Source organism: Ixodes scapularis, unplaced genomic scaffold (genome assembly GCF_016920785.2).
Source record: "Ixodes scapularis isolate PalLabHiFi unplaced genomic scaffold, ASM1692078v2 ptg000022l_1___fragment_2___debris__unscaffolded, whole genome shotgun sequence".
NCBI lineage: Eukaryota > Metazoa > Arthropoda > Arachnida > Ixodida > Ixodidae > Ixodes > Ixodes scapularis.
Window position 1 is genome coordinate 31,666 of NW_024609891.1, and position 19,430 is coordinate 51,095.

At 45.6% G+C, this 19,430-nt stretch overlaps 1 protein-coding gene across 1 annotated transcript in view; it reads left to right on the forward strand.

Annotated features, from left to right (window-relative positions):
- LOC8026656 (equilibrative nucleoside transporter 1) overlaps positions 1-18,873 on the forward strand; it is a 33,929-nt gene extending 15,056 nt beyond the window's left edge. The window contains exons 8-11 of the mRNA XM_042287609.1: positions 5,411-5,506; positions 10,864-10,972; positions 13,129-13,214; positions 14,125-18,873. Coding sequence (XP_042143543.1) covers positions 5,411-5,506; positions 10,864-10,972; positions 13,129-13,214; positions 14,125-14,451 — 618 coding nt within the window. The 3' untranslated portion in view covers positions 14,452-18,873. The remainder of the gene's footprint in view (positions 1-5,410; positions 5,507-10,863; positions 10,973-13,128; positions 13,215-14,124) is intronic.
- Positions 18,874-19,430: the final 557 nt, after the last annotated feature.

Sequence of the window (19,430 nt, forward strand, 5' to 3'; positions counted from 1 at the left end):
GAGGAAAGTCTTTATTTCACCAGACTAGTACACTTCTCTCTCAAGTGTGTCACACATTTTGAAAGAAATGAGCGACTTTTACCTGGCGCAGCCTTCTGACGGCGTCGCGGGTTGCGGACGGATGTTGCGAGCGTTCAGGATTGCTAACCCTAATCACTTTTCTCCAGCGATGAAAACGTGCGAAAATTCGCATCCTTTATACGGTACGCGCCCGTAATACCTTCAACTGGAGCACAGGCATGAAATGCTCCAAATAAGAAATCCGGGCGATGTTCGAAAACACAAATGCTTAGAAAGCACCACTATAGTCGAAGTAAACAAACACAACGACACGGGCGTTTCTTCCGTCTTGAGAGTGCCGCCACAACATCGCCGCACGAGTAGGTGGATCTTCCCTTCTAATACGTGCTGGGTTATCATAGCGACACGCAACGAAAATTTACAGTCAAGGATAGTGCTTTTACGCGGAACGATGAGCTTCTACGCCGTCTACGTCGACGATCAAAACCGACGCCATGTTTGCGGATAGAAGCAGCCGGCCCGCGACCGGCATGCAACGTGCGCGAACACTTCTCCTCGACCTGCGATTGGTCTGTCGTTGCGGTTGTTTTCCAACGCAGCGGAGGGACGCACGCACGTGAACGACATGTGCGTGCGTCCCTCCGTCGCTAGGGCAACTGAAGCCTCTCTCTTCGCTTCATTGAGCAACGTCCTTGCCCCGCGAGTGCCGCTTACGGCTCGCGCTGTTATCTAGTGTCGCACAGGGAAGCGTGCTCTCTGCGTGGGTCAGTCAGCGCGGTCGCCGGGCTGTTCCGAAAACCGCACTATAACCGGTATTTCCCTTCGCGCGCCTGCATTTTAAGCGGTATGTAATTACATGGAGTTCTATGGGAGGCGAACCGGTGGTTTAAAAAAACCGCGTTATACCCGGTCCTGCTCTATAAGCGGTTACGTTGTAAGTGGTCTATACTGTACTACTATTGTAGAGATCAGTGTGCGTGGCCTTGAATGTTGAAGTACTCAGTGAAGGCTGCAGATGCAATTCTTTGTTTGATCAGACTTTAAAACCTTGTGTCGCACTTTCTATGCTGTGGCTACTAATTTACTTTTCCCTGCCTGGCCCTTCCATTGCTTTTTACACACAATCTGTACCGTAAAATACCGGGCGAGCGCCCACTCAAACTTTGGAGATAATCGCGAAAAAATGGGGGATGGGCGCTTGTCCGGTCATGACTTTTACACATAAATGTACCGTGCATATTTTCTCAGGTCCTACGAATTTGGTAATGGGCGCTTAATGTGAAATGGGCGGACACGCGGTATTCTACGGTAGGGCTAGGTTTCATTAAAAGTCGTGCCAAAGAAGGCTGACACAAAAGTTTAACATATTACATTTAGAAAACTTGTACTCTGCTAAATGTAGCCGGAAACATCTACCCTCGAGGTTTAGCCGGTAAATTGAATTGTACACCTAATTTAGCAGAAGGGATTACATGACTTCACCAGGCACCAGCCACGTGACACTGTTGCAGTGGCAGTGCCACTGTTGCTCGAGGTGCCCTGTGTCTATAAAAGCAAAGCCCGAAATAAAATTAATGTTCTTTTATCTATTTATCTATCCAGGTTACCTCGCAGCACCTCAAAGGCATCATTGCAGGGAGGGGATGCTTATACATTTTCAAAGTTACAAATATAAGGTAGCTTGGCATGAGCACATGCAAGTTTCACTTATATAATGCTGATATAAAGGGGAAGAAAATTGTATGGCGAATCGCTGGGCAATTGTGTTGAATATGTGAAAAGTTCTTCCGTCACAAACGCTAGTAAAATCCAGGCATGTCTTCTCGAGCTGTGCCTCCAAATCTCTCCACTCTTCTCCACCTCGTTGACTCATTTACCCATTGACTTTCCCCGTCGTGTCGGCCTGTGTCCACAGATGAGGAATGACGGGTAGCGTGTAAACTGAATTTGCGTACAGGTCACGTGACATCAATTTTTCCACTAAATTTAGCAGGGAAACTAAATTTGTCTATAGGTCACGGGACATGAGGTCATAGGACTTTATTTTCCTTGCTAAATTTAGCGGGAAAATTGAATTGGCGTTGAGGTCACGTGACATCAATTTTCCCGCTAAATCTAGCGGGGAATTGAATCAGCGTATAGATCGCGTGACCATGTCACGTGACGTCAATTTTTCTACTAAATTTAGCGAAAAAATGGCGTCGTGTGGTGATGTCATGCGACGTCGCAGGTCACGGCTTCGCGAGATGCGGCGTGACCATATCAGGAGCAGCTAACCAAAGAATGTTTTACGTTAAAACGTAAACATGAAAGAGCGCGAATTCAGACATCAATATATACTCAACAGATGATTGAAAATCAGTGCTGTAGAGGTCGCGGAAACAGTTTCCTTTGGTAGCTTGTATCATTCACTCGTCGTAAGAGGAAAAATATTGGGTTTGATGACATCCGTTCTGCACAGATGCTCTCAAACCTCTTTAAGGCGGTCTCGCCTTCCGGATGTGAAGTGGGGAGGCAGGATGTACTTTGTTTTGTACAAGCCAATGTAATTATGAAAGGTGCTGTGATACAGTTTTAATGCTGGACTGTGCAGTCACGGTGTTATGTCATAGTGTTACGTAATGCAATGTGTAGTGATAATGTTACGTTATAGGGTTGAAACTACCAACACATGTACTGCTAGTAGCTACCAAAGGGTTTTACAGCCGCGGCGGCGATCTCTAAATCGGGAAGCGTCACTGCCCAGTAGCATGGTCTCAAATATCCACGGCTGTGTTCGCAACGTTTAGTCTACAGTACTGTGCAGGCTCTTTCCTTTTTTTGAAATCTGTGATGCTTCTTTTTTTTTTTATGTATATATATTCTCAGAAAGTGTTTGTGCCCTCTCCTATCATAGTCCCATGAGGGACTGATAGTATTTTGAAATATAATAAGCAACACTTCTGTCGGGCCAGTGATAGCTGCACTGTCTATCTTTCAAACATATACATGGTGTTCCTCAAAACGTGAGCCAAATCGCTCCTGCAAAAAGTATGCACCGCACAGAAAAAATGTTAATGTCTTATCGGTTTCTGCCAATGCACCCATTTGAGAAAATTAATAATGTTTGGTATTTTTTGTTTATTAATTAGAGTAAATAAATTTTGGAAGTAGTGAATTTGTATGTATGGTTTCAATGAGAAACTTCTTGAAAATCACGGAAAAACACTAAATCGACTTATTTTAAAAATGTAGAATTTATGTACAAAATTCAACTGCATCCCCCCCCCCAAAAAAGACCGCATCTCGACGTGGTGAATGATGTTGATTGGGGCGAAGCCCTGGTGGTGCTGATGATACTGATTTTATTGCTCATAGGTAGTGCTGATGGTACTGATTTTTTTTATTGCTCATAAGTAGTGCTGAGCTCCGGGTTGCGTTTCGACTTCATTATTACTGCTTTATGGTCGGTGAAATGCAGAGCCAGTGGTTCTTCTAGCGGATCAGCTTGGATCCGCTAGAAGTTTTGGGAACACATCTCTACCTCTTAAATCAAAGGTCCATGTCAGAAAGAGAAGGTGTGGTATGGAACGTGGTTATATGCGCATTTGAGCATTTGACCGCAGCGTCCTCTCGTCTATAAACATTGAGCCAATGCATGCAAAGTTTAACGCGATTATATGCGCATTTGACCACAGCACCCTCTCCTGTATAGACATTGAGTGGCTACATGCAACGTTTCATCCATGACATCCCCAGCTCTTGAGTTACTACCACATCTCAGAGCCCCCTACTCGTCCCGCAGTCGTGGCCGAGTGGTTGAGGCGGTGGACTAGAAATCCATTGGGGTTTCCCCGCGCAGGTTCAAATCCTGCACGGGGAGACGGACGGACGGACAAGGCTAAACCCTAAAAAGCTTCGCCCCTAAAAAAAAAAAAAACGCTTAATTCGGGCATGTTTTGAGGTTTCGGTTTTTAATTGGAGCACAGTTTTGTGCCAATGGTCCTGCCCCGTCGTTGAAGTGTGCACTTGCCACTTCGCCTCCCTTATAGGAGGGAAGGAAGTGTGGCACATGTGCGTCGCGTGCCTCAGCCACGGGAGGCAAGACCGCGGGTGCAAAGGTGCGCTCCGATAAGAAACCGAAAACTAGAAACACATTCAAATTTAGCGTTCTTTCGGAATGTTGTAAAATGCTGTGTGTGCCTTCTACATTTCTGAATTAAGTTGATTTAGTTGCTTTCGATGATCCCCGGCAAGCTTTTGAATGGAACCATACTTATAAATTCCCTAATTACGGTATACTGAATGTTATTTATGTTCCTAAAATGGGGCCCTTTGGCAGGGACTGATACGACATTGACCTTTTTTGCAGCGAAGCTGTTTATGGCTAGGGTCCCGGGCATTTTTCGTGGCGGGCAACGGAAACTGTCATAGCTTTGTTATGTCACGGCTTCGTGACGTCACAAAGTCAATGACGTCACGAAGTTGTGTCACGTGACGTCAATTTACCCGCTAAATTTAGCGGGGATATTTTTCCGCAAAATTTGGCAGGTAAATTTTTTCGCTAAATTTAGCAGAGAAATTGACGTCTGTGTCGTGTGCTAAACAGCTTCGCTGGTCATTGACCTTCACAGAGTGAAATGGCTCATCATTCTTTTTCTGTGCCATTCATACTTTTCGCAACAACGATTTGGCTCCCGTTTTCAGAAACACCCAGTAGAAGAGAGGATGTGCATACCGGAGAAGGACAGAGTCTAAGAGCGTTAAGTAGTAAACACTAAAGAAGCTGCAATGTCTTTGCCCAGAATGCCCCCCTGTGCCGGCAAGGTAGGAAAGAGTCCTTACTTGCCGGGCATAAGTTCCTGAAGGCTGAAACGGGAAAGCTTTGGAAAGTGATCCCGACAAACACGTTGAATCCTTGTCGCAACCATTGTGCGAGTCCCCCTCTTCAAAGGAATGTAAAGTCTCCCTGCCCTTCGGTCATTCCCACATTTGAGAACACGAGTTCCCAGGTTAGAAGGTGCAGGGCATTATTTTATTGAAACAGTGATTAACTGCGAAATGCAGGAAAGTTCATTTTGATGTCATAGCTTCTTTGTGATTTGCCAAATCAGGCAAGTGTTGAACTCCAAAGGCATTTCTGCATTCCTCTCTAGACACTGCCTAGTATTGTCTCAACATCCTCCAATACGAGCAGTTTGCCTCCTCTCGAACGATCCAGACAGCCTGCAAGCTGGCTAAACATTCCTTCGCATGGCCATCTTGGCCATGGGAAGGGCGATGTCACATTCTCTCATGGTGTGATCTCACAATGTCCATGCTGCAGTGCCACGTGACTGCATTGCAATGCACATCCCGTGTCTCTTGACTTTATCGTTGGAATTAAAATGCAATGATGTTTTTCTTCCAGCCTTTCTACAGGTACCACCAGCAACTGGCCAACAGGGCGGCAAGGACTTCGAGCACCCGCTCAAAGGCACCCCCCTACTGGCTCGTCTTTAAGCAGGTGTGGTCTCTTTCTGCCATTCAGTGGCCGCCTGTGAGCAGGGATGAGTAGACTTGTCTTCCTTACAGTCGAAGATGCACCTCAGCACTTTCAAGACGTGTGTTTGATCTTCAAATCGTCCTGCCTGCCTAGACCAAAGCATCAGATTAAAGATATGCATACCCCCCCCCCCCCCCCCCCCCAAAAAAAAAAAAAAAAAAAAAATTTTAATGGGTGGTGCAGCAATTTTGAACTTTGGCCAGTTAATGGAGGGAATTTAAGAGCGATAGGCATTCATCAAGATTGAAAAGTTTTGAGAAACAATAGAACAATAGCCTGAAGACTGGAACATGTCCCCCTCAAAAAAACGAGCCAAGAAACAGAAGGAAATTTGACTTCACGAAAATAACAAGGTGTAAAGTTGGGCGAGTTGGTTGATAGTTATATTCAATGGGTTTAAACAGCCTGAAAAGACGAAGGACCAGTAAAAGGAAACACACAGACTCAGCGCTGACTTACAACTGAATTTTAACTTATGCGCCATTCAACAAGTAAACTTGAAACCAAATAAACATACAAGCAATTGGCCCGATAGCACGTCATCTTCCCATCAAGTTGACATGCAGCTACATGTATTTACCCGGCTTTCCGATAAAATTTATCTCATCGCTAACCAGGGCAAGTGACGGAACACTTATGCACATGCCCGCGTTATGGTTGGCAATAAAAAAAGTTTCGTCAATCTCCTGAGCATACTTAGGTCTATGTCGGGCTAAAATCTTAATTTCATTAAACAATGGAGAGCATGTACATCTGTCACAGTGGCCCGCTAAGTTGCCAGACGGGGAGGAGCGTAAGGGCAGAGAATGTTCCCTCGCCCGGTCATTAACACATCTCCCAGTCTGCCCAATGTACACTTTTCCACAGGACAACGGAATTTGATACACCACCCCACATGCACAGGCGATAAACCGGTTGCGGTGCTTAACTTGACATTGTGTACTTGCGCGACCACCTTTATTCACGGCTGCAAAACAGCTGCCCCTGCAATTTTTAGATCTCAATCTTCGATGTGAGCCCTTGCATTTGTGTTGGGCCTATGAGCCTAGATCTAAGAAGGGGCCGGCTCTTAGTGCATGAATCCGCACACTCTGAAGCAGTGAAAAGGGTCATTGCACTGCCCAGTCTCCGCACCGCCTTGTTTAATTCGTGCCACCATAGGTGTGGTGACAGTTTTTTGTTGAAAGTCAAAAGGTTGTCAATCGCTGGTTTCCCTTTGGGGGTTGTCATGGGCATTGTTGAATCCTTGGTTAAGGTGTTTAGAGGGCCTCCTAGTACTGAGGCAAGACAAAAACCAGCGGGAAGACCTGTGGTCTTGCCGTATATGCACATGGTGTCCCACGGTGTCAAGAAGGTTGCAAGTAGGTACAACGTGCCAGTTGTGTTTTCGGCTCCAGTTAAGTTTGGGCAGCTGTGTGCAGCGTTGAATCGAGGTGGTCGCGCGGGTACACAGCGTCAAGTTAAGCACCGGAACCGGTTTATGCCTGCGCATGTGGGGTGGTGTATCAAATTCTGTTGTCCTGTGGAGAAGTGTACATTGTGCAGACGGGAAGATGTGTTAATGACCAGGCAAGGCAACATTCTCTCTCCTTACGCTCCTCCCCGTCTGGCAACTTAGCGGTCCACTGCGACAGATGTACATGCTCTCCAGTGTTTGATGAGATTAAGATTTTATCACGACATAGAACTACATATGCTCGGGAGATTGACGAAGCTTTTTAATGCAAAAGCGTTAACTCTGATGAAGCGAGTTGACGTCATCAGCGAAAACGGCACCTAGTTTCTTTTGGTTCCATTGGCTGGCGCGCGTTGACGGGGCTCCCATTGGCCGCTGCGCTCGTCAGTTTCCACGACCGCTCACCCCATGGCGCTGCATGTCCATCAGCTCGCCGTTAACACGGAGCGTCCAAAGTCACCAGGGGAGCTCGCTCGCTGAACGGCGACGAAAAGTACTGTGTGTGTCTTATTGCCTCTGCCCGATCGGACCGCACTCCGCTCGCTCGCCGAGAAACCAGACGAAACCCGCTGTCATGAGGAGTTTTATAAATACAGTTCTCTTCGTGGTCAGCCGCTGGCTTGGCCTCCTCAGTTGGGGCAACCGCTGCTGTGTTGTCGGTCTGCCTCGATGATGCAGGTCCAGCTCCGCAATGAAGGTCTGGGTCCGCGACTTTGTGATGAGGAATCGTCTGCCCTCGAGCTCTGCCAGATTCGACTGTTGTTACCGGGGCTGTCACGTTCCCCCCTTTTAGGGGCAAAGCTCCTTAGGGTCTAGCCTTGTCCGTCTGGCATCCGTGCTCACATCGATTGCCATCCCATCTGTTTTCTTAAAAAAAAGTGAAAGCCGTTTACAACTCCCTGTAACGCCGAATTGGAGCGCAGCTCTTGAGGAGGAGGAGGGAAGGGTACTGAGGGGAGGGTAGACCCCTCCTCCTCCTCATCCTCCCCTCATTCTTTAATATGTTCAAGGGGGTCACCTGACCTCGGGGGGAGGGGGTCACGTGACCTTGGGGGGGGGGGTCACATGGCCGGGGGACCAAGTGACCTCGGGGGGTCACGTGACCTTGGGAGGGATCACGTGACCTTGGGGGTCACGTGACCTTGGGAGGGATCACGTGACCTTGGGGGTCACATGACCTGGGGGGTCACGAGGGGTGACCTTGGGAGGGGTCACGTGACCTTGGGGTGACCTTGGTTACGCCGACGCCGCTCAAGCGAGAAACGGGCGCCTAAGAGCTGCGCTCTAAAAGAAAAAGTGTTTGCACAGTCAACAGGATTCGAACCTGTGCGGAACCCAATGGATTTCTAGTCCATCGCTTTAACCACTCGGCCACGACTGCGGGACGAGTAGGGGGCTCTGAGATGTGGTAGTAACTCAGAGCTGGGGATGTCGTGGATGAAATGTTGCATGTAGCCGCTCAACGTCCATACAGGAGAGGGCGCTGCGGTCAAATGCGTATATAATCGCATTAAGCTTTGCATGCATTGGCTCAACGTTTATAGACAAGAGGGCGCTGCGGCCAAATGCTCAACTGCGTATATAACCACGGTTCATACCACACATTCTTTTTCTGATGTGAACCGTTGACTTAAGCGGTGGAGATGCGTTCCCACGGCTTTTAGCGGATCCAAGCTGATCCGCTAGAAGAACCACTGGCTCTGCATTTCACCGACCATAAAGCAGTAATAATGAAGTCGAAACGCAACCCGGTACTCAGCATATGAGCGATAAAAAAAAAATCACCACTACCAATGAGCAATAAAATCAGTATCATCAGCACCACCAGAGCTTCGCCCCAATCAACATCATTCACCACGTGGAGATGCGGTCATTTTTTTCTTTTTTGTCCCTTGCGCCTCGCCGTGTGCCTCTCTTCTTCCTCGTCCCCTACGGTACGCAGCAGACGAAACAGGGAGCAGACGATCGGCTTGCATGCTTTCGCATTCACAACTCTTAAGAAGTGCTTAGGTGTACTTCAATCTTTTTTTTTTTGCCAACCATGATGCGGGCATGTGCGTAAGTGTTCTGTCACTTGCCCTGGTTAGTGATGAGATCAATTTTATCAGAAAGGCGGGTAAATACGTGAAGCTGCATGTCGGCTTGATGGGAAGATGACATGTTATTGGGTCGATTGCTTGTATGTTTATCTGGTTTTAAGTTTACTTGCTGAATGGCGCAGAAGTAAAAATTCAGTTGTAAGTCAGCACTGTGTCTGTGTGTTTCCTTTTACTGGTCCTTCGTCTTTTTGCTCTGTTTTAACCCATTCAATATGAGCGCGAAAATAGTTTCAAACTATATAAAAAAAATGCCTAATGAATACATATTGTATGGAAATTGTGAATACTGTAAAGAACTTTATTTTCATGGGGTCGAAATTTCGCGAAATGGTGTGGTATACTATGTATTTGCTACCATAGGAAAACATTCCGTGGCCTATTTTTTGCGAATTATGGGTGATTCGTGAAATTTGCGAAAATTAAGTTGTTTACAGTACCCTTTCATTAAAATCATAATTGTTATTTTTTTGTATGCCAAATTTCTTTTCTTGAAAATATAGTGTGAAACAATCTGCACATGTTCAGACTTGTGGCTCATTTATTTAATTTGTGCGTTTCAGCCTTAATGGGGCACTAAACTCCCCAGAAACATTTCTTTAAGTTCCTGGATAAGTGACATATGTCGTAAAATAAATTTCCCCCTCCCAAAAACAAGCAAACAATTTTGAGCTCAATATTTACATACCAAGACTCGTTCGGAGTTGGGATTAGTTCCGATATGCGCTCCAAATTTGGGGTGAACATCTCGAAAAAGCGCTTTCCGGAACCACTTTTAACTTAAAATACAGTCTTCAACAATGTGGAAGACCCGTTCAACAATGCAGATTCAGGCGGCCGTGCACGATTCGCCTTCGACAGGTCCACACTGCACGAGGCAAGCAAATAGACAAACTTTTCTTCTATGCTCGCCATCGAAACATAAAGTGCCCAGGGCCAACATGTGCTTAGCTCCACTGGATAAACTGTCTGGGCAAAGAGGCCTTTACTATTGTTGGGTACTGTGCCTTGTAACAACAATGTTGCGCAAAGCACGTTTGTTTTTCAAGGAAAGCTTACTTTGTGACGAAAGGTTGTACCCAGGTAGCGCAACGATTTTAACTTCAAAAAGATTTGCAGCTTGTAGTTCTTACATTGTTTGTTTCGGCACAATTGAGAGCCGACGCACCATCTTCCACCGAAATGCTGCGCATGTGCAAAGAAATGAAACTTGTTTTTTTCTTCACAATCTGCAGCCGCGTGTGGCGGTTGTCAATACTATGGTGCGACATTATTTGGAATGCACAAGCTTTTGTGGTGCTATCTATTGGAAATAAAGAAAACCATTTTCTCTCCGTCCGTATCCGGATAAACCTGTAAAACAAATGATTGAAGCTCTCGGCAGCACCAAGGAATTCCTTGTGGTCTGGACGTTGTTGTGACTAAGCAGTTGAGCAGCGTACAGAGCTTGCAAGCAATAGTCGGCATCTGGGGAATGTCCGGCTCATACCCTAGTTATGCATCAATGGGTTGCTTAGAGTTGCTAAAATTGCACTTGAACTGCGAAAAAGTCTTTGAGGGCGGCGGCAGTTGAGGAAATTTGGGAGCGTGGGGAACCTTGGAACTCGGTTAGAGAACTCTCGAACGAACGAAGTGGAGGTCGAATGTCAGTACCGTAATGTACCGAAGGGTAGTAACAGGGTGGGAGTGTCCTTTTTTTTTCGGTGTGCATGTTAAATCGTGGTGTTCTGGTGAGGCCATTATTTTTCTCTGTCTGCTTCTGCCAGGTGTGGGCACAGTGCCTTAACGTGTTCCTCATCTTCTTCGTGACCCTGGCGGCATTTCCGGCAGTCGCGTCCGACGTCAAGGTCTTGGACCCCAACTTTTTCCTTAATGGTGGGTGCATGAGTCGGCACAATTGTCATACGTCTGGGTGTTCGTTGAAGTTCTCTACGTTACACCAGTGTGCATCTGTCACTCTATTTCTGCCTATTTCGCTCACCATTTTTGTTCTGATCAATTAGTGAGTCTTTGCTAGGAATGTTCTACTATGTACTACCTCTTTTAATAGTAACTTGTAACACTAGTTTTACTATTTTCTCTGAAGTAACAACGAAAGTAACGACATTACATTGTCGTTACCTTTCAGTTTCTTGAGCATTAAGATATCACTGAACAAGTAAAATTTGCGCACTTTTCAAAATATTTTTTAGTCATTTTTGAGTGCCACGTTTGCCTTGTTCCAACTCGCACAAACTTGCACTTTTGTGATAAACGGGAAGCATTTTCTACTTTTTTATTTGAATCATAGTCTGAGGGACAGTAACTTAAAAGTAATGCCGTTACTTTTCAAAAGTAGCTAGCGTAACAAATTACTTTTTTATTTTGGTGACTGTCCTGGCAGCTTTGCTGCTTTTATGAATGTAATCGAGTGTAACGGACTTTTGAAAGTAGCTTACCCAAGGCTGATTAATGACCTCCCACTAACAGCCGAGTTGGCAGCAAAAACATCTAGAGCCTCTAAATATGCTGTGTGTAAGCCATCTTGTTGCTTAGAATCATTGTGGCCAGCTATCTGAAACTCCACCTGAATCCACAGAAAGCACTTTTCTATCCTCTAGAAACAATAAAGCAGTCCATATAGAGTAAAACGGTATCGCCCGAGCTCCCTGGCACCATATCGTAAGCTCGGGAAGTTGTATTATGAAGCCGCAACTTTAACCAATAGACCCTTTTCGAAATTTAGACCGGCAACTTTGATCACTATCATCATCGCGGCATATGGCATCTGTGCCATAGTTCTGGTGGCCTTCTTGGGTTGGTGCACTGATCTCTATGTCTATTTCGTGGATCGCGTTTGACCAGCTCCGCCTATGGACCGAAATGCGGTCACTGGCGGCCATCTTTAGGTTGAGTTATATCATCTCTAGCCATCATAGTTATATGGTGGACAGCGCAATGGCGGCCAGGTGCCATAAAATAGCCGTGGATCTAGTACACTGTACCGTGGGAGATATTTCGTGCTTGATTCAAGTTGTTCGACGACGCAGATTCTTGAAACCCGGCGCAAACGGTAGCCTCATCTTTGAGGACCCAGAGAAAGTTCTACAAAAGCGCAGCACCGGGGGAAAGCAGCGCAGCTCGCATCGAAAGCAGACTCCGTACCGGCGTCTGCTTTTGATGCTAATTTTGATGCGACTTTCGATGCGAGCTGTGCTGCTTTTCCCCCGGTGCTGCGATTTCGTGAAACTTTCACCAGGTCCTCATAGATTGTGCTACCGTTCACGCTGGGTTTCAAAAACATGTTTCGTCAAACAATTTCAATCAAGCACGAAATATCATCCACCCTATTTTGACGGCAACCTGCCACCACACCTGCCAAAACGTTGTCTGCCATGGATGGATTACAGTGGCTGCAGGAGCTGTACCTTGGCTAGAGGTAATATAGCTCTACCTAAAGATGGCCGCCAGTGACCGCATTCGCAGAGCGGGCAAACGCGATCCAGCAATTGTCATTGAGATCAGTGGGTTGGTGCATATGATATGCGAGGCCTGTACGCTCGAGGCATCAGTGCGTACAACACGATGCACGAATTAGATACGACGGCTGCTTAGGCGTTTATATCCGAGTGTGGTCCAATCCATCTCTCGGCGCAATTTTGCCTTTAAAGCCTTTTGATGGCTGAAATTGGATTGAGACACTCGCGGGCTGCCACATCGTGCTGGTCAGTTCTTTTGTTCACACCACTGAAACAGATCAAGAAAGAGTTATGAGGTGATCAAAGTGACAATGCCCGACGAAATACAGTTCCATAACTGCCACTAGTTTGTCATAAGTGAAACTGCTTTTTGAGCCACCAGATGGTGCTGAATATAGGAAAGGGTTTATTGCTCCCACTTTTCCTTTGGCCACGAGACGTTCAAGGAACGGGCCGTCGACACTCTAGGTGTAGTTGATTTAGCGACTCTAGGAAAGGTGCTGTTACCATCGGCTCGTTGCAGGAGCCCAACCGTTTCTCAATGTGTTGCCTCAATGTTTCCCCGGCTTGCAGAAAAGTACTTCACAGCAGTGGCCTGCTTCTTCGGCTTCAACTTCTTCGCCATGCTCGGCAGCATACTTCCCATCTGGGTCCGCTGGGTGAGTCCCGTTTCTGTGCAGTACAGTTTTTCGTTGGAATTTTTTACTAAAAATGTGTTTCTGGGCCGGTTACAAGAAAGCGCCGTGCAGGTTCCTTCGGTGCCCGCCGAGTGTCTTGACAAACTGTGCGGCGGGGTCAAGTTTGTCTGTGGCTGCAAGAAGCAGTCATGTCACGTGACGTGGTTACACGACGTGACGGCTCCCGTTTCTCTGCGGCAGAATTTTTTGTTGGAAGTTTTTTTTACGAAGAATGCATTTATGGGTTGGTTACGAAAAAGCGCCGTGCAGGTTTTTTCTGTGAACGCTGAGCATCTCTACGGACTGTGCGGCGGGGTCAAGTTTGTCTGTGATTGCAAGAAGCAGTCGCGTCACGTGACGTGGTTACGCGAAGTGATGGCGTCGAGCAACTCAACTTTACGGCACGTAGCAGGGTGCTACATGACACCGTGGTGCCGAGCGATATGGTCATGTGATGTTGCAGCATTGAGTCGTCACGTTACGCGACGCTATGACTCGATGCTGTAATGTCACATGACACTTTGATTTGACATCGTCGTGTCACGGTACATTACTTGATACCATGATAAATGGTGGGACATTGGGTCACTTAAAGTCACGTAATTAATTGCGGTGTCCCAATAAAAAAAATGTCACAAAAACCCAGTGTTCCCAATCATTGCGATTCTGCATACTAAGGTTTATTCGACTCGTTGAAATACAGCTATCAGTTTTTCGTTTCTCTATAGAGCTTTTGGGTATTTTAGACTCCCTAAAAGGTGCTGGAGGTAACACGTTACGAGTAACGGTATTACATGGTGTCAAGTAAAGGTGCCGAGAGAAATCGCGTCACTCGCGTCGCATCGCTCGGCACTTGACGTGCGAAATCGCGTCACCCGCCTCCTTTTCGCAGCCGGGGCCAAGGTTCCTGTGGGTCCCAGTCGTGTTGCGGCTAGTGTTCCTGCCGATCTTCCTGCTGTGCAACTACCTGCCGAAGGAGCGCCAGCTCCCGGTGTGGATCGCCAGCGACTGGGCCTACATGGTGGCCATGGCCGTGTTTGCCTGGTCCAGCGGCTACCTCAGCAGCCTCGCCATGATGTACGCGCCGCGCGTCGTGAGGTCGCCGCAGCACGCGCCAGTTGCCGGCATGATGGCCGCCTTTTGCCTGGTGCTCGGGATCTTCGTTGGCGGCAATGCCGCTTTCCTCGGGCCACGGATCGTGAAAGGGGACTGGTTCTAGCAAGGCGTTTGTGCGCCGCATTTGTCAGGCGTTCTCATTGTTTGTTTGCAGGGTTGGAGAAAAGGAACGAACGCAAGGACTGGCTTCGAGATTGCCGAGTGCTTGATGTACGTTTGGAAAGTTGACGGTGTTTTACGCAAATGTGTACGCCATGCTCGGCGTCGACTATCTCACATTCGTGCAACACGTTTGTCGAGCATTCTCGTTTGTTTGTGAGCTCGTGGAAAAAGAACGAGCTTAAGGACTGACGTCGAAATTGCCAAAGGCAGGCAGTCCCGAGTAAATAAAACGGCGCAAGAAAGGACGCGGGGACAAGCAGAAGGCACACAAACACGGCAGTGGCTATTGACTAATTTTGGGGTTTTTTTTTCTCACAGCAAAATTCATTGACTTAAAAGAAGTGTGCAATAGTTACTCTTTCTGATGGTGAATTTTAACTTGCTAATTAGACTGGCACATTTCTTTGATGGAGGGATGCCCTGTCTGGTTCTCTCAGTTTTTCCTTCTTTTTGTCGTCATATTCTCTTTAGAAAGAAAACGACGGTCGATGGTCAGCTCTGTGTTTGCGTACATTTTCTACTTGTTCTTGCACCCTCCTTTGCACTGTTTTATTTATTCTGATCATTCAACTGTACACCTTGCTACTGGCAGTCCTTTTTTGTATGAATGTGCACATTAGGTTTGTTCAGCGTTTGTTCAATTTCGGTGAGCTTGAGGGAAAGTGAGATGGTTATGAGATTGATTGCCGAAATTACCTCTCTTGCACAGTGTGCACTATATGTTTTGAAGCTGTCAGTGCTGTTTCGTGCTGACGCGTCCACTGTGCTCGACATAAGACTTTTTGTCCCACATTGCCAAGGTTACCACAGTTTCTGTGGCACTCCAGTGCTGTCGAAGCTGCTTGCGTGGGTATGTAGCTTCGTCTGGTGTCTCCTCTGCACGAGAGCACGTGCAAATGAGATGCAAGACAGTCACGCGCTCTCTCAATAGTATGGAAGCTACTATGCTTTTGACAGCACAGTGCAAAAAGGTGTTGACGCCGAGTATACGCTTGTTCAGCATTTGTTTAATTTTTGTGTTCTGGAGGACAGATGGGATGGTTATGAGAGTAACTGCCAAGATTACCTCTGTTGCGCAATGTCCAATTTCGAAGCTGATGGTCTTGTTTCATGAAAATCAGTGTTTGTTAAATTGTGGGTGTTTGTCTCTTAAACAAGATCAAGTGTGAGGGCAGATGGGGCATTTGTGAAAGGGGACGTGAAGAGTACCCCGACTAGCTTCTGACATGTTTTGAAGCAGGCGATCATGTTTTGTGCAAAAATGTATGTTCAACATGTTCCACATCTTCCTCCTTTGGAAATGCTGAAGTGTGAGCTAACGTGGTATGTGTGAGAGGTAATGTTGAAAATGCTTTGATTGTGGATAGCTTGTTTTTTTTGTTTTTTTTTTTTGTGAAAATGTGCATTTGTAGCTTCAACTTTTTCCTTTTTAACATCCTTGAGTGCAAAAGCTAATGAAACGTGTGAGTTAATGTCAAAACCACCGAATGCTGAATTCCTGGTGTATGTTTTTAAGGTCACTGCCTTACTTTTGTGAAACTGTAATTAACTACTGCAACATTTGCCCCTTTCAACATGCTTGCAGGGTTATTGTCAAAACGACCCTGATTGTTAAATGCCTCATGGGAATTCCAAGCCTTTGTATGTGCACTTGTTCAACATTTGCTCCTTTTCAACCTGATTAACGTGAAGATTTTTGGAATAATAATGTTCTTGGAATATTTATGTCCGCCCTTTAGAACATGTTTGAGTGTGACGATTATAGTGGTGGACTTGTTCTCAATGTTCGTTCGCTTTTTGCCTTTTTGAGATTGGGGGTAATGTTAGGCTTCATGCAAGTAATTAAGATTTTTGGTGGGATTTTCGCGAGCGTTTCCAATACCAGTCATCTGTTGCTGAGGTTTGTGCGGGTCTTCAATGATGTTTGTTGGGGAGCAACAAAATATCCAGGTGCTGGTTGCACGAGGTTTGATATGGGTAGAGGCTTATAGTATTGCACTCGTATGCACAGTGATTCTTGAGAAACTGGACTTTGCATTGCCTATATTTGTGTTCTTTTGTTTGAGTATAAATGTTCTCTTCATTATACCTCTGCCCATAGTGCAAGGATGTAAAATTGCCCCAAAAAATGAAACAGTATTTTTTATCCTTTTTTTTTGTAACTACTATTCTGATATGGATGATGACATATCACACTAAGGTCAAATCTTGATATAGCTTTTGTTTCTCTGGGATCTCTTAGTGATATTTTCACTGTATTTTTATCTCTTCTTTTCAATGTAGAATTTTTTTTTTTTTTTTTTTTTGAATGGTGGAGTAGAAACAGCTGAGGTGGCTCCATATATGTTGTCTTATTACTTGACTTGTTAAAAAAAGAAAAAAAAGTACTTGATTTCCTTTGAACCGATACTAAGCCCCAAGGAAGTTCTATCAAAACTTTGTGTTAATATTGAATTATTTAGAGGGGGACAGTTTTGTATAATTTAAATGTTTTGTCGAACCAACTGTGTTTTTAACATGCTATATTTTGAGATAAGATTCCTTTCAGAACAACTACAAGTTGAAGGGGTTGATGTGTGAAATATGGTTTGAAATGACCCAGTGCAATGGCCTACTACTGTAAATGTAGCAAGAAAAAGTAATATTTTCAGTGGGACATGTTTTGGCTTGAAGAATCAATCGCAGCCCCTCATAAACTCTCTGATGCTCAAAGGACCAGTGGTTCCATGCAAGAAATTGTTACTTTGTGCTGCAGTCGCGACGGAGTCTAGTGCTCTTTTGATACTGTTGGAGCAGAGCTCTGCGCCATGCACAGGCTTTATCTCGAAGGGCTTCCAAGCCGAGATACCTCGGAATTTGCGAGGAATGTAGAGTATGAGATTATCATAGCATTTCTATTTTTTTGTGCTCAGTGGTTACTAGTTAGGGTTGGAGTGTTGAATGCACCAAGCATGCAGAAATTCCCAAGTTGTGGTAATACTAGGCAATTCCTTCGAGGGAGTTTGAAGTAGAATTGACCACCGTTCAGACACGCATATACTGGGGATGTATGGTTCTAGTCCAGTCTAGTATTGCAGGGCTGCTGCTTGTGACATCGATTGCGAAGTTCCTGTAGCATTCAAGCAATGTCTAAACTGTCCGATTTCATTCGTAGCAGTGTTGAACTGTTTAATCCAGCGTCGAAATGTTGCACAGAGATCGACCGGCATGCCAAGCAGGCCGCAAGATAGCAGAGCTCTGCTCGACCAGCTACAGTTTCTACTATAATGCTCGGAAGAGCTGCCCTCTCATTGTTTACCTCTTTAAAAATAATGTGCCGAGGTTGTTGCGCTTTAGGCCTTGTTCTGTCTGTGTGTATATTTGTGTTTTGTTACAAGGTTTCTTTTGTCTTACCAAACGTGCAAAATCGAGCACGTTGGGTGTGTATGCACATTTTAAAACCATAACCCCACCATGTGAATGGCTGGCCAATCAATTTGGTGTGCATTTTGAGGCAGTTTATGTTGGCTTTGTGGGATGTCTGGTGCGGTGGTATGTGTAGGCTCAACTATGTTGCATTGGGTTTGCAACACTTGGGCTTTGGAGGGTGAATCATTTTAGTCTGACACCAACCTATAGGGAGTATTCACTGGCCGTCATAGCTGAGCTCGCTGCTGCTTCCTGACCACGGAAGAAGAGAGAGAGGGGAGAGATGCTTTTGTACGAATTTTGAGTGGCAAGTTAATCTTCTATAATCTTCTAGAGGGAGAATAGCGACGTTTGGAGAAGCCTGGGACCCACAAAAGAGAGTCCCGGTGATAAGAGGATTTCTTCTTCCCCTCTTCTCTTGCGGTTGCCCGAGAGCTGACCGGAAACTCTTTCCGGGCATGCGCTGTGAGCAGTTACCTCAAATATGGCGTCCAGTGAATACCCCCTATAGGACCTTGCAGTCTCGTTTTTCAGGACTGGCTTCGGATTTTTGCATAAATGTCTAATCGAGTAGTTGGTGGTCGCAAGGTTACAAAATTTTATTGAGTTTGATGCGTTGTCTAGTAAAAATGAATACTATAGTGAGGTAGCTGAGCCTTCTCAGAACATTCCACAGTGTCTCCTAGAGTTTGTGGAATCAATTAGCGTAGGTGGAACAATAAAGGTCAGATTAGGTTGACTAAAGAAAATGGCCGTCAGATTAAGGTGACCCGCCCTTCAGTTAGGCCCAACTCACACAGACAGTCTTTGTCAATTATTCTAATAGGCCTAGCTCTCTGGAGATGTAATTCACCTTTTGGTTGAATCTTGAGTCATACCAGCTGTGTTCTCACTTCTCATTTTGATTGGGCTAGTGTTTCATCCAGTTTGGAGATTAAAGACAACTCTGCGCACATGCCTCGCGTCTTTGTCGTCATGTAGCCTAATAATTGCCTGGATTATGTATAGGCACTTTGTTTCAGCCTAAATCCAGACGCAACCGATACTACGAACGCGAGTACCTGGCTTTCAGTGTCCCTGCTAAGCATGTGCGCTCATGCAGCGCAAGCACTGCTCAGGGCCACATGCTTGAGCTTGTAGCATCGGCTGAGTCTGGTCTTAAGCTGAAACAGTTTAGCCTTGATTTAACGAAACCCGATTTTACGAATTTCCTGATTTAACAAACAAATTCAGATTCCCCGCACAGCCTATGCCCAAAAATATGTCTTTCTCAATTTTACGAAGTTCCCGATTTTACGAAATAATTATGGGTCATGGTGACTTTGTTAAATCGAGTTTCAACTGTATAGTTATCCAGCCAGAACAGACGAGCATAAGAAATATTGCAAAAGTCAATGTTTGATACTTGATACAGAGATGAAATCATATATTATTTCAGGCGATAATCAAAAATCTTGGGAATTCGCACAAGCCTACTGTAACGATCCAGTCATGTAGTGTGCTAGATTTATT